The sequence below is a fragment of the Callospermophilus lateralis genome, chromosome X, assembly GCF_048772815.1.
Source record: "Callospermophilus lateralis isolate mCalLat2 chromosome X, mCalLat2.hap1, whole genome shotgun sequence".
NCBI lineage: Eukaryota > Metazoa > Chordata > Mammalia > Rodentia > Sciuridae > Callospermophilus > Callospermophilus lateralis.
In genome coordinates, this window is record NC_135325.1 from 38,331,433 (window position 1) to 38,346,740 (window position 15,308).

A 15,308-nucleotide genomic window follows, 5' to 3' on the forward strand; every position below is an offset into this window, starting at 1 on the left:
CTTCTTATTGGGGTCTAAAATCCCTGCCCCACAACAATACAACTTACTACCTCACCCTGACATGAGCAGAATCCTCTAGTAAGGGTAGTAGGAAAAAGGACACCTACCCTCCTTCACTGCATTAAAAAATTGTGTAGGCTTTCTTTTCCCAACTCAAAAAAAAAAGAAAGTAGAAGACAGTTCTGAGAAAATTAATAGTGGGGGAGATAGAATACCACATGGACCATTTGTTAGAATCACAAAATTGGTACTGACCATTGTTAAGATAGAAGGATAGACAGCATATAGTCATACAATTTGGCCCACAAAGCTACCCTCCCCAAAAGCAGATGTCCAAGACAGTGTTCTTAGACTTTTAGATGCCACAGAACAATTGAGTTTAAGATTGAGAGAAAGACACACATACACGCTAAAGGAGGGGTTATTAACTTAGTTTCATCATGTAAGAAAAAACATTTTATCAATATGATTTAATAAGAATATTTTGACACCGAAGAACTAGAAAGAATATAACCTCAAAAAACAACAGCTCTATGAATGGAATTAAATTCAGCTTCAGGAAAAACATATTAAACCTTTTAAATTTTGCTCATTTCTACTGAGGACTGCCATTTGAGTAGTGTCATCATCAGGTGTTCTCATGAAGTGCCATCCTATGGTGTTTACCAAAGGACCAACTGTCTCAAGATATACATACTGAGTTTCAGGGGAAAGGTATAGGACACATAACCTTGTCAGAATGAAGCATTGCATAACCAGAATAGGAACCTAAACACAGCCAAGTTGGAGGGGAAGTGTACCACCGTGGGAAAGACAGTAGACTGTATAGTTATCTCCAAGATGGGGTATGACCCTAAAACTATACAATCTACTACCTCATCCCACAGAGCACCAGTGTCCATCTTCAGCCCAGGTGGGCCAGCTATTCAGAAGGGTCAGGAGAAAGAACATATTTATTAATTAGCAAGAAGGATGAAAGGGAGGGAGAGTTACCTGAGAGGTTCTGTTCAGTGGAGTCATTTGTCTTAGATGCAGTACACTGCAAAGAGAAGGGATAGACCAGTGTGGAAATGTGCTAAGAACACAAGATAAAGATCAAACTGTGTGAGTCACCATCCCTCACCTAGACCTAGACCAGCTAGGAGTTCAGTGATCTGATAGAAAATGATCTTGCTATGTTATCAAAAGAAGATGATCATTTCAGTATGCAAATATACATCTAATTTCTCTATACATACTTAGAGTTTGTACTTTAGCAACAAAGCCTGGGTTTGAATGGATTGGGGGTGAAAGGGAAACTGTTGGAGGAGGTGCTACTGAACAACGATAATAAAAATTACATTAGGGATGGGCATAATCACCAGACTAGCCATAAATCTTTAGTTTCATCTAAACCCCTTTCTTGGGCTTATTTTGCACACTCTAGCTTTTTTGTTTTTCTTGCAGTGCTGATGATAAAAATTAGGGGCTTGGTTATATATACCAGGCAAGTGCTCTACTGTTGAGCTACATTTTCTAGTCCCACTCCAGCTTTTTTTTTTAAAGCAATATGCTACCTTTGCTTATCTTTCATTCCTTTTCATGTGTTCAAAACAATATTGTTTATTAGGCCCAAAGTTCTATATAAAGATATATTAGATCAAGCTTATTATTATAACTGAACATCCAATGGCCTCTTTTTGCAGTGTTGGGAGATCAAACTCAGGGCCTTGGGCATGCTAGGCAGGTGCTCTACCACTGAACTATACCCTCAGTCCTCAATGTCCCTTTTTACTCATCTATAAGTAAAAACCATATGAGAAGACCTTCTATCCAAGGTCACAGAAGTTTCTGAAACAGGTAGCTTTTTTTTAACTTATTTTTTAAAACGTTTTTTTATATGGTGCTGAGGATCAAACCCAGTGCTTCATGCGTGCCAGGCGCACGCCCCAGCCCCCCAGGTAGCTTCTTTTTAAAACTAAAATCACGTTAGATATAAATTTGAGCCCTAGAAAAATGACATGGAGGTGACAGAATTCAAGATATGAACTTTTTCTCTGACACCTAAGTCAAACTTATTCAAATGATGGAATAGGGTCATTCTGGTAAGGCGTCCCACCACTGGCAGTCCACTAAGAAATGAAAATGAATCAGAATATGGGCTGATCAGGGTTTCTTCCTTGTCTAGCTGTAGTCCTTGGAGGTGGATTATGAGATGTGATTTTGAGGACCAATTGTGGTTCTGGCTCCAGTTTTCCCCATTGAGACATGGAGAAAAAAACATTCCCTCTGGGTTTCAATTTTTACCCCCCCAAATCAGGTATAATTAATTTGCAATGAGTGATTCCCATGTTCAATGTGAACACCCTGAGATTCTTTCAGTGAGTTATATACCATATTTATGCCAAAAACACAGGAAAGTTAAGGCAGATCTGGCCAAAGATGAACCCTCCCAGCCATTGGGAATCACCTGTGCACTCTGATCCCTGTTCTCTTTATCTTCTTTCCCTTTGTCAGTTATCTTTGTTTCTTCCTCAGCCAGTTGTTTCCTGCGTTTCTCTCGCCTCTCTTCCAGCTCCTCATCTCTCAGGAATTCCAGGTGATTGACAATGGGCACTTTAACCACTACATCAAAGAGGCAGAGATCAGAGGCTACTCTGTGGGGTGGGTGGGTTGGGAAGGAAGCCAAAAGGCAGAGCTTGTGGCCACAGAGAACCAGGGAAACAACTCTCTACACAATCGTCTTAGCCCTGGAAGGCTTACTACTGCCCTGATAACCAAGCTACCACACACCTGAAACACAGTCGTGCATGCTCTCAGCATCAAGAACTTTGCATTCCTCTGTCCAGCGGGTCAGGGCTGTGGGAATGCTGGACAGGGTTCCTGTAGGGGAATAAAGGGGAGTAAGATTTTTGGCCTTGTTAAGTGTCAAATGATAAAAAAAAAAAAAAAAAAAAGAAAAAAAGGAAAAAATCCATGTTAGTATTTTCCTAACATGGCCCAAGGGCTATCACAAGGTTTGGTATATAACATGTACCTAGACCATTTTGTTGCCCTTGGCTAAGTCACAGAATGGTCCCAGCTCCTATAAAATGTATTACCTCTAGGGTAGACACTGTTCTGCTTTACCTCAGCTAGGGATAAAAAAAAAAAAAAAAAAAAAAAAAAAAACCTGATAAACTCCCAAACTCTACTCTCTCCCTTACCACAAAACTTGCCTGCTTGGCTGGTAGCTGTGCTCTGGTCGTGGAAAAAGTCATCCAGCAGTTCGTCATCAGACCGGGCGATGATGTGGACGTCATCGTTGCCCACCAGGAGGCGGGCCCGACCCCGGCTTTGTAGGGGAAGACTACTGCTCAGCTGAAGGATGTCAGCAGCAGCTGAGGGACCAAGCAACCTAGAGTGATGGTGGAGTACCATGGTCACTGTTAAGTCTGCAGCAACCTGTTACCATGAAATCCTCCATCCAGATCCTCTACTTAAATTATAACACAATTATGGAACTTATCACACTGCATATAAGCCTTACTTACTCTTCTGATTACTGTATCAGTTTTATAGCTTTATTTGGGTTGAGATTGCATATTACTCTATTGTTATAAGCATAGACCGAGTACCACTGATAAGCTTTTACATGCCAGGCACTGTACTAATGCTTTTGTTGTGCACCCTTTGTAGTTTGTACAGTGACCTTCAACACTTAACCCTTTGCATTTTTAAAATTGTTTCTCCCACTAAACTGAACTGGAAGGCAGGGAGCTTGTGTTGACTATATTTAAACTGTTTGGACTTGCCACATGAGATGAATAATAATTGCTGAATGTCTGCATGGGACATGTCACACAGTTTGGTACTCCTCTAAAAGTTGCACACACAACCTATAATAATCAGAATACGCACACACCTTATTTGTGGTAACATTAAATGAATGACTATTCCCCTCTCCAAGTCAAACAATGCTGAAGCTCAGTAAAGATTTTTATGAGAGCTCTGGTAACTCCAACTGAGCTTCTTTACAACTCACCTCTGAAGTATAAGAGGAGGATTGGGCTGGCGATTCCCAGGGTAGTGAACATGAATGGTGTGGCCCGTATTGGCCGTTAGCTGCCTTAGGGTCCTCTGACTGCGTCCAATGCCCTGGGTGAGACGAGTTGTGGAGGAGCCACTGCCCAGTGTCAGGGAACTGTGATCTGCATGGCGTACCATCAGTGGGTGGGTGGTAGGGATATTTCCTGGGGATGGGGGGATGTCTGCTGCAAGGACAATATGCAAAGGGATCAGTGCCAAAAAGAAATTTCTTCCATGATTGTTCAAGCAGAACCATGTCTCCTGGGCCTTACTTCCTCACACGGAAACCTGAGCTTTGTCCTTTCTCCCTCATTCCCACACCACCTGATCTACAAACACTGATACTACCATAGCTTATACAATCATCTCTCATCTAGATACTGCAACAGCCTCCTAAATTATAACTTCTCCCAATTCACTCTCCAAATTACAGTGACAGTAATGCTTCTAGGACCCTCAGACACATGCTGCTCCCTTCATCTTGAAGACTCCTTCCTCTCCCTCATCTGCTTTTACTTCTGGTCTAAAATGTCACTTCCTCTGTGAAGTCTCACTTTGATAGACTGGGTTGGATAGTCCTGTACTCTGTGCTTTCTTTCTTACCATGTTACAATGTAATGCCTGTACTTATAATTCCTAATAGACCATAAGCTCCTATAAGGGCCAAGGATTGCTTTCTTCTTTACTGCTTTATCCCCGGTACCTAGGACACAGCAGGCACACCTCAAATATCTGTCCAATTTGCTGAATGGACAGAGGCTCAACTATAAGACCGATGAAAATCACAAAAATTCAAACACCATCATAGATGATATCTTAAATATTATCAATCCAATCCATTTTTTTTCCTTTTCATACTTTTCATTTACAGGTGATAAACTGAGGCTCAAAGAGGTAAGAGATTACTTGGCCAAGACAATAGACCAGACCAGTCCAGTGTTTTCTGCTATATTATGTTTGTGCTTTGAGGTCAAGACCTGTCCTATCAAGACAGCTTGAGTCTAAGAACTTGACTATCTAACTTGATGCTAAAAGGGAATTTTGACGTTGATGGGGGAGGAGGGAAGAGATTCATTCTCTTCCCTGAAAAGATGCATCCTTGATGAACAGAGCGAATGTTCAAATCCATTCCCCAATTCCAAGCTCAAAGGTGTTCCATCCAAACCCTCAAGATCCAGTGTTAGAGAAAAAAAGATTATTGATTGCCCTATCCGCTGTAGCGTGCATTCGGGTGCCTGATGCAGTCAGCTTTGGTTTCATTTTTTAATCAAGTAAATCATCAAGTTGTCCAGGCTCCAAAATGGCTGCCTGTTTACTGAGGTGGAGCAAACAAAAGCAGCCTCTTGCTATTCCTTCTTGTGAAATACGCTATCGAGAGAGATGAATTCAGATATCCCTTGCCCCAGGAAGTCAGCATAGGAAAAGAGTGCTGTTGGTATTAGATCAATAGCTGCTTTGGTTCACTGCTTGGCTTACCCTAGAGAAGGGTATAAGAATCAAGAGAGAAAACCCAGCTGAGCCCCTGTATCTTACTAGCACTGGAGAACATGTTGTCAAACTCAATGATGAGATCATCCTCCCGGTCAAAGCGCTCAAATCGGACCAAGGGAGAAGCGTTCATATCAGGGTAATCCTCATCCAATTCCATCTCAGAGCCATCGTCGTCATCGTCTTCATCTCCCTCTTCACCTTCATCATCCTCCTTAAGGGAAAATAGGAGATGGAGAATTGCTGGAGGTAAGGGTTTTCTGAAGCCTGGTGTCATTGGCCACATGTGCACATGAGGGAGGGAGGCGCTGAGGCTAGCTAGCAACCCAGACTGTTGGTTTTCTGCAGTTCTCTGTTCCCATGGAAGAGGTCATCTGAACCAACCCAAACACAGTCCCCCCTCACCTGATCATCTTCCTCATCTTCCTCCTCCTCCTCCTCTTCATCCTGACTATCATCCTCATCCTCGTTACTGCCACTGCTGTCCTCTTCCTGAGTGTGCTCCTCCTCATCCTCAGGGTCCAGGATATTCATGGAATCTAAAACAAAGGGAGCACATTGGAGGACTAAACTGAGTAGCTAGAAAACAGGCTACTGTGTAGGCCGGCAGACTGAGTGGGAAGGCAATGGGGTATCTGACTCTAGGAGAGGAAGAATCAGATCTGGGGTGATGTACAGACTTAGTGAGCCATCCCCGATTTCCTGAGAGTGCCAATCAATGCATCAATATGCTGAGCAGGGTGGCTGACTGTGGAGGCTGGCACCAGGCTGGTGCTTGAGGAGCCACGGTCTAGGACTTGGCCAAGTCTGCTGGTGCCCCCTTTCCTTTCCAGCCCTAATTTGCTACTGACTGCATCCTGTTGGTAAGAGGGAATCTGGAGCGATGACAGCAGGTGGGTGAGAAGAAAGCGAACCAAGTAAGAAGTGATAAACTTTGGGCAAGCAGTAGTAACATGTTATTTGAAAAACTGGCTGAGGATAAAGTGGATGGTGTATGTCAGCGCATGCAGACAGATGCTTCCTTATTCTGCACATGTGGGCAGCTGCCTCCAGGAAAACCCTAGTGTAGTGTCTGCCAGACGTGCAGGGCAAGAAGGGAGGCCTTTCTGGCCTCGGCACTCTCACCTTCTCGGTTGGCCTGCAAGGTGGAAGCTTGGCTGAGGTTGGAAGGAGCTTCATCCATCAGCACGTCCTCTTGTGATTCATCCTCTCCACTTCTGCTCACTGAAGGTTACAGAGCAGAGCCTTCACTGAACAACAGAGGACTTCCCTTTCCAGATTGGGTGCGCCTAAGTAGCTATGTACACCTAGCAGATATCCATTTTTTTTTTTTTTTTTTTTTGATGAGGGACAAGACCTGGATTCACTGTCAACTAGCTAGGTGAGCTTGGCCAGTCACTTTACCTGTCTGAGTCTCAGTTTCCTCATCTGTAAAATGGGATGATCACATCTGTCTTGCCAATCCCACTAATTGTGAAACCACAAAGAATACTGGGTGGAAAAAGCTTTGTAAAATTTCAGAATACATGTCTACTTCCATTTTTCCTTTGATTTCCTTTCTTTGATCAGTAAAATAAAGACAACACATACACCCTCAAAGCCAGGTGACAGTAAGGTACCTTAGCCACTTTCCCTCTGAGATTTAAAAAGGGCCACCCTTAGGGGATGATCACATTTTTTTTTTAACATTACTGAGGCAGAAAGCCCTTGGACTTCACTGAAGAACTGAAAGGAAAGCACTTTTCTCACCCTACAGCCTCCTCTAGGCTTCCATGAATAAACACTCTTTTGATGTGCCTGATGTTATCATCTATTCTGATGGTTACCCCCACCACCTCCCCCACACAGGCAATGCTTCAGACCTGCCACAGGCCTGTAGATGGCTTGTGAATTTCTCATCTGTAAGACCATCAACATCAAGACAAGCAGCAATCTAGGCTGGCTATGAGCCCTTAGGCAGAGCTGAGCAAGCAGATGATGAGAAAAAGGGTCCTCCCAAGAGAGACTGAGGCAAAGGAAGAGGCTATACTCAGTTCTGGGGCTCTCACCTATAATTGTACTGTTCCCAGATCCGCCATCCCTCTCAAGCAACTCATCTATCAGGTCCTCCAGCTCATTCTCAACCTGGAGAGAAATAGAACATACATATGGATACACACAAGTCTATCATTGTGCTAGCACCGAACCCTAATAAAAGCCAGCAAGGGAGCGTATGTTTCTAGGAAAATGTGTGACGGAGGAGGTTACATAAAAACCACACACTTGGTGCTAAGAGCACAGAAACTACCACATGCTGCCAATCCACACTCAGACTGTCCATCAAATGGGTCCATCCCAGTTAGCTGATACCAGGTTAGTCTTTAGACTGTCCAGGAATACATGCAGATCTCCTTAGAGCCAGCAGCTAAGGACCATAGGCCCAGTTTTTTACCCATTGCTACCAGCTCCAGAAATTACAATGCTTTCTCTATAGGGTCCGTAGAAGACCATTTTAATGGCCCAGCAAGAGCTGGTGCTATGGCATAAAATGGTGTTAAGGAGCCTCCACCAGAGCCAAGTAAATCAAAGACCCTGGGCCCAAAGCCCTCAGGCCAGCTTTCTACATCAACATTTCACCTGTGCCTAAGTTTTCTGCTTGGGATCTATACCATTTCATAGTACATGGCGCCTTGGCCCTGCCCCCATCCCTCCTTTAATACAATTCAAACACATTTGCTGAGCATCTACAAAGCATATCATCTGTGCTCCTCTGCAAAGCAGACAGCATTGAGGCGAGGATCTAAAGTACTCACCCACCCACACCACCTGGGGGTTTGGTTCAGCGCCGCAACAGGGAATGCTGGATGATCTGCCTCCCTACCTGCATCTCTTGTGAACTGAGCACCTCAGGCTGCCCAGCAATCACCACTGAGTCGGTTTCAGCCTCCCCATCCATGATATCCCCATCTGCCACCTCTGTCTGAGTGACATCATGATCCTCCTCCTGCACTTCTGCTTCCCCAGGCTCGCCTGAAACAATCAACCAACCAGCAAAATAATCAAAGGGTGCCTATGTGCTGGGCACCACGAGGCAAGCATGAAGACAATAAGGTCCCTTCCTCGGGCAAGTTTACAAATTCTCAGAGAATAAACGAATGGGTGACAAAGGAAAAGACAAGGCTACGTGTGAGGATAGCCAAACAAGGCTGCAATTTGAAGGAATTCTTTGTGGGGCAGATTCCCACACCACTATGACAGATCTCTGGAAGGCCAGCAAGTTCCCAGGGAAACAACACCAAGCCAGAACAGCTGTAATCCCCATGCCCGGAAAGCAACTACAAATTCCCACCCATCCAGCTCTCCAGGCCATTGACTGATTCCCTACCTGGGTCTTGCTGGTTGCTATTAGAGTCCTGCGAAGCTCCTTGGGCATCCTGTTCAGTTTTGCTCTTGCTAGAAGCACTCTTGCTGCCAAAAAGGCTACTGGGCTGGTTCACAATGCGGGAAAGTGTTTCCAAAGGCTTCAAAGCAGCATTGACTGTGTTGGCCATGTTGGGGCTGAGTAAAGGAAGATAAAGTGATACACTAAGAACAGAAATACTAGGTGTCTTTTTGCAAAGCCCACTAAGGTTCCCACAATAGAAGCTACTAGGAGAGAAAGGGGCTTGAGCTCAAAGAACTAATATTTTATTTATTATTTAGAAGGAAAAAAGTTTGACTTAAAGGTCTTCAAAAGAACCCATCCCCAAAGCAAGGGTTAAGTCAATGCTGTATTTCATAGGGCTGTGGTAATCATGTGAGGAACAAATTCTTGACTAGAAGCCAGAAGATATTCTACATACACGAACACATGCAAGTAGCAAGTAGCAAACCACTTCTTAGACCCAAGATTTGCAATGAAAAGCACCAGCATTTAGTAACCAAATATTAAAAGGTTTCAAAGGAACATGATATAAGTTTTAAGTCCTGTGGATTTCAAACTATATAGGGCATTCTAGGATTTAGCAAGTGTCATGGGAACTGTAGTGGGGAAGTGTAAAATGATTTCTAAGTGTAATAAGGCATGTGAGGCCAAGCAGGTGCCAACCAAAATGAGCAGTTATGTTTTTAATCTCTTTTATATCATACACATAGATGTATACACGTGTGTGTATGCATGATCCCTAGTGCCCAGATAGAGTCCTCTGATCCCAACAACATTAAAAAGGAACCAAGGCTCATTAGAATAACTGATCCCAGGGACAGGGCATGGAAGGCAAAAGGTAATCCTAGGATCTCATTGGTTTTCAAAAATGAATGGAGGGCTGGGGATCTAGCTCAGTGGTAGAGGGCTTGCCTAGCATGTGCAAGGCCCTGGGTTCAATCTCCAGTACTGAAAAAAAAATTAACAGTGGAGGCTGAGGCAAGTTCAAGGCTAGCTTGGGCAACACAGTATGCATGAGGCCAGGGTTTAAGCCCCAGCACCAAAACTAAAGTAGTGGCATGGGGTGGAGCAGGTTTAATGGGATTATTATCAGGGGGACCAATCTGAGTATCAAAGAGAATAATGGTAGCAATTAAAAAGTCTATAATGTCAGGTAAACAAAAGTGGGAGTAGGGGGTTCTTTTATTACAGAAGAATGCCAGTTGAAAAATAAGAACCAATCAGAAATCAGTGGTAGGACCAGTAATGTAAATGATCTAGCAAGGATTACCTATGTCAAAGAACTATTAAATTAAAAATCTTCAGGGTGGAGAGTATTTACCATACTCATGATCTCAGAGTACCACCTCACAAATGATTACAAAGCAGAAATCCAATACACACCACACTATGTGAACAAATTTAGCATCAACAATAATGGGATAAAATATATCATATATTTCCTGATGTGAGCTAAGAAGAGTAAATATCATCTATGAAGTATTTTTGCCAAAAAATGTTTAACCTGAACCAAACTGTGATTCTCACTTAATCCTGGTTTAAAACATTCTCCTCCTGGCTATAATACATAATTAAAACATTAGGGGTATTTAAAATACAAAATAAATAGAATATTATATTAATGGTAAATTTCTAGGATATAATAATGGAATTCTAGCCAAGTAAGATACTGTTTGCTCTTAAAAGACATTTGCTTAAGTGTCCGGAGGTAAAGAATCATGTTGTTTGTAACTAATTCTTAAAACACACACACACACACACACAAATTGTAAATGGACCATTTATTTATTTATGGTGCTGAGGATCAAACCCAGGGCCTCACATATGCCAGGCAAGTGCTTTACCACCGAGCCACAACTCCAGCCCCTGTAACTAATTCTTAATGATTGAAGTCTGAAAGGGGATGAAAGTAGTAGTAAAGCAAATGAAGCAAAATGCATTGGTTAATACAGGTAGATACATTGTGTTCACCATAGTACTGTGAGTTTGAATTTTTTATATCCCACCCCTTTACTTCATATATGCTATGCAAATAATTTTTTAATCACTGAGCCACACCCCAGATGAGTTTGGAATTTTTAATCGTCATAAAAAATTAATGGGTTTGTATCAAAAAGCTAAAGATGCCTTGAAAGTGTCCCACAGGCCAAAAGTTTAATCATTTGGGCAAGTAAAGAATGACGGAAGTGAACTAAAGAATTCAGTCATTTGTTTTTAAAACTGAGAAAAATTCATGAGTCTTTAATACTATTTAGCAAACAGAAAGCTAGAAAAAAAACTTAAAATTAGTTTGTATCCTGCCTTTTCAGGAGGAACTATATTTCAGGTAACCAAACTTTCTCTTCAGGGCTATCTCACAGAAAAATGCCTAGCAAATAAACTAGAAGGAATGAGAAATCAGAAAGCTGTCATTCATAATTTGCTCAGGCAAGGATTCTCAACTGATGTTAAGGCTATTAATTAGGCATATGCCTTGATAGGGAACTAGACACTTATACAGTAAAAAAGTAAAAGCACAGATTACTTTCTATTAAGAAAGGAGTAAATACTACAATAAAATGATGATTGTCATTAATTTAGTGGTCAGCCTTAAAAGGATCGCTAATGGCAAGTTCAAAGAGACCATGACTCCCCATAACACAATATGGGATATAATATTTCACCTAAGTATATAGTTAGGTGAAGTATTATAAGTCACCTAAGATATACTTTCTAGGAAGAAAGATTTAAATTGCTCAAAAAAGTCTCTACATTTGATTACAAGTTTATAGAAAATATCAGGGAGTAAAATAACAACTTTAAACTCTAATGCAAGGAAGCAACTGGACCAAGTCTAGTAGGTAAAACCTTCTGTGGGAAAGCTGGTCTGGTTACTTAAGTTAGGATCATGAACAACAACAAAATAAAAAATTGAAACAATTAGGAGCTGTATTAGAATAAACACCCTCATACCACACAAGAGCATATATAGTATAATATCATTTTAGCACAAAATACATTATGTTTGCGACAAAAACAAAAAACATGGAAAGATATCTAATAAGATAATGGTGGTATCTGGGTGCTGGAATAGTGTCTATGTACTTATTTTTGATGGATCTGTATTTCTCGTAATACACATATAATGTTCTTATAATAAAAGATTAGTTATAAAGTGGAGGGGGGTGTGGGGAAAAAATCATCACTAACATAGTCCAACTCCTGAGTTTGTAGAGATAACAAAGGTATACAGAATGGCAAGTGCCTTTGCCTTGTTCAAAGTCAAAATACAAAGAATGTGGGTTTCCTATTTACATCCAAAGTTTTACCACCACAAACTGCCTCCTTGCCACTTACATGGATGAGGTCAACAAGGCAAAACCCTGGGGCTGACAAATGACTTTACCTGGACAGGTCCAGGCTATGGGGCACTCTGGCGAGGTCATTAACCAGCCCTTTCTTCAGGAAGAGTCGAATGATGTTGTTCATGCCATTGTGCTGAGTCTTGGCTGTGGCACTGCTATAGAAGCTGGAGGTGGAGGGGCAGGACTCCATGATAGTACTGATGATACACATCACTGCCTGAAGCCTAGGAAAAAAGTATTATATCTCTACCATGTGAATAATATCCCATTCTTAAACCATGCCTAATTGTCTCAGATAACCCTCTTGTATCTTTTGTGAAAATAATATCTAAAGAAGTAAGAATTCACTCTCTGGGCGTCAGCATTCATAATTTTCTTATGAATAAAGCATATTTAAATTAAATAAAACTAAAGAACCTGCTTAATATCCTGCCTGAAGACCCTAGCAATAAAATGAAAACATCCCTTTGGTTTGTCTATGTTGTTGTTCAATTCCTCCAAATATAATCAGTGCTCTAGGTATTTGAAGTACCAAAATTATTAGAATGGACCAAAGTATATGATGCCAGTATGACCAGAACTCTTATTCAAGTGCAAGGAATTCCTGGACCAAGAATGGAATAAGGGAATGCTTTTGGTTATTAGCACTAGGTCAGGTATAGGTTTTACCTTGCATGCTTTTCTGTACTCTCAGCCATAGCCAGTGCCCGTCCCAGGGCTGCCTTAACTTCATTCACTAGGGCCACCTGGGCATCTGTGCCACTCCCTGCAGCAGCCAAGCTTGCAAGAAACAGTCGGGCCAGGGCAGGTGTGTCCTTGTCTTCTGCATTCTGGGTATGTGGGAGGAGGTGGTCCAGAACAAAAGCTAGCACACTGCAGTCCTGAAAAGTCATTAATTGTGACATTTACTCATAAGCACAATTATTCCACACAACTTGCACAGCAAAAGGGTAGAAACACACTGAAGTTTTCCTTCAAGTCATTCAAGGTGTGATCATCAGGCCCACCTTATATATGGAAACCAAGGCCCAAAGGTACAAGCTTAGAAAGTAGCAAACGAATGACAAAGCTTTGGGAGCTTTATTAAAAACTTCCAAAACTTCATGTAGATATCATTACATAGATATAACTGATATTTCTTAATATTATTATGCATATTTAGTGGAATTGTTCACAACAAAACCTACAAAACGTACCAGGACACACTAAATACTTCCCTATCTGATAGATGGGTCATCCGAGGCCCAAAGAAAAGTGGTTTGCACTAAAAAGTTAGTCAAGGGACAAGAATTCAACTCTTGATTTAATTGAAGGGCTATAATTCCTCCAAAATTAAATTATATTTACTGACATCTGCAATGTGCCTGGAACTCTGTGCTACAAACTACCAAGAGCTGAATGACAGACAGTGTAGCCAACAGGCATAGATATGTAAAATTATTTAATGCAGGTTTACTTAAAGTAGCAAAGAAGGATCAAAACCAGGGGAAGTTAAATTAGGCCAAGGTCTTTTCTTTTTCTCTAATTTCTGTTCTAATAATTCTTATCTTTGGAAGCAATTAAGTTCTATCGTCACTCAAGCAGATTTGGGAACTATATGAAGGTGATGGCCGTACAACACTTTAAATGTACTAAATGCCACTCAACTGCACACTTTAATCTTTATTTTATTTATTTATGTTTATGTGGTTCTGAGGATTGAACCCTGGGCCTCGCATGTGCCAGGCGAGCGCTCTACTGCTGAGCCACAACCCCAGCCCCTCAACTGCACACTTTAAAATGGTCAATTTCATGTGAACTTTGCCTCAATTAAGAAAACACGATGAAGAATTTTAGAGTATGTAAAATTGCATCAAGTGAGCTTAGAACAATACTATCAGAAATAAAAATTAATTTCCAATAAAATACAAAGTTAAAACTGCTTTCTGAATAAAAGCAGTCAGGTTACAGTAAACACTAGAAAAAGCTTCACAGTTTGGGAAAGTAATATGAACTAGAAAGCATACAGCTTTAGAACCAGATCTGGGTTCTGGTTTCAGCCATGCTACCGTGTAGTGTAACCTTGGGAATATTTGAAAGTTTTCTTTCCTATATTAGAGAAAATACCAATAATCTACCACTGCAGTGAAGAGGACTATCATTTGTATTTTTTTATAATTTTTTTAGTTGTCAATGGACATTTATTTTATTTACTTATATGTGGTGCTGAGAATTGAACCCAGGGCTTCACACATGCTAGGTGAATGCTCTACCATTGAGCCACAACCCCAGCCCTCAATGGTATCTATTATATCTAAAGATAACCAGTATCAATAGGTGACTGGACACATATTATACAAAATACTTAACACCTAAAGACATTTATAACTAATAGGTCAAACTATTATAAACTATGACTACAAGTGGTATAAATGTGTAAAAGGCTTTAAAATAAAGCCTAGTGTATATATTTAATGTGAATGCCACAAAAGACTTATATCCAGAAAATACAAAGAACATTATAGAAAACAAGAATAAAAGAAACCTGGCATAGTAGCACATGTCTGTACTCCCAGGAGGCTGGGAAAAATCACTTGTGCCCAGGAGTTTGAAGCCAGCCTGGGCAACACACCTAAGACCTCATCTCAAAGAAACAAAAAAGACTTCAATAGACACTTCCCATAAGAGAATATCCAAATTGGCCAATAAACACACAAAAAGATGGACAAAGAAAACTGCAAATTTTAACCATAATACCACTATAATCCTGCTAGAATGAGTAAAATGAAAAAATACCAAGAGTTAGCATGGAGGCGAAACAGTCATAACTTCCATATGCTGCTGGTGATAAAATAAGTTGATGCAACCCCTCTGGAAAACTTCTGGCACCATCTGCTAAAGTTTAACAAATGTGCGCTCAAGAGCTTGGCAATTCTGCTCATAGTCATACATACCACCCAACAGAGATGTTTCTATATATTCACCAACTTGTATAAGAATGCTTATACTAGCCCTGTCTGTGATAGCTCCAAAGAGAAATCTACCCA

The 15,308-nt window shown here is 41.2% G+C and overlaps 1 protein-coding gene across 17 annotated transcripts in view; it reads right to left on the reverse strand.

The window, feature by feature from the left end:
• Huwe1 (HECT, UBA and WWE domain containing E3 ubiquitin protein ligase 1) overlaps nt 1-15,308 on the reverse strand; it is a 143,034-nt gene that overhangs the window by 19,480 nt on the left and 108,246 nt on the right. For all 17 annotated transcript variants that reach the window (XM_077107133.1, XM_077107132.1, XM_077107135.1 and 14 more), the window contains 13 exons: nt 12,952-13,163; nt 12,324-12,506; nt 8,900-9,072; nt 8,396-8,544; nt 7,584-7,659; nt 6,661-6,759; nt 5,941-6,074; nt 5,581-5,749; nt 4,004-4,232; nt 3,198-3,376; nt 2,773-2,862; nt 2,450-2,604; nt 994-1,039 (listed from right to left, as the gene is read on the reverse strand). In XM_077107133.1, coding sequence (XP_076963248.1) covers nt 994-1,039; nt 2,450-2,604; nt 2,773-2,862; nt 3,198-3,376; nt 4,004-4,232; nt 5,581-5,749; nt 5,941-6,074; nt 6,661-6,759; nt 7,584-7,659; nt 8,396-8,544; nt 8,900-9,072; nt 12,324-12,506; nt 12,952-13,163 — 1,894 coding nt within the window. The remainder of the gene's footprint in view (nt 1-993; nt 1,040-2,449; nt 2,605-2,772; nt 2,863-3,197; nt 3,377-4,003; nt 4,233-5,580; nt 5,750-5,940; nt 6,075-6,660; nt 6,760-7,583; nt 7,660-8,395; nt 8,545-8,899; nt 9,073-12,323; nt 12,507-12,951; nt 13,164-15,308) is intronic.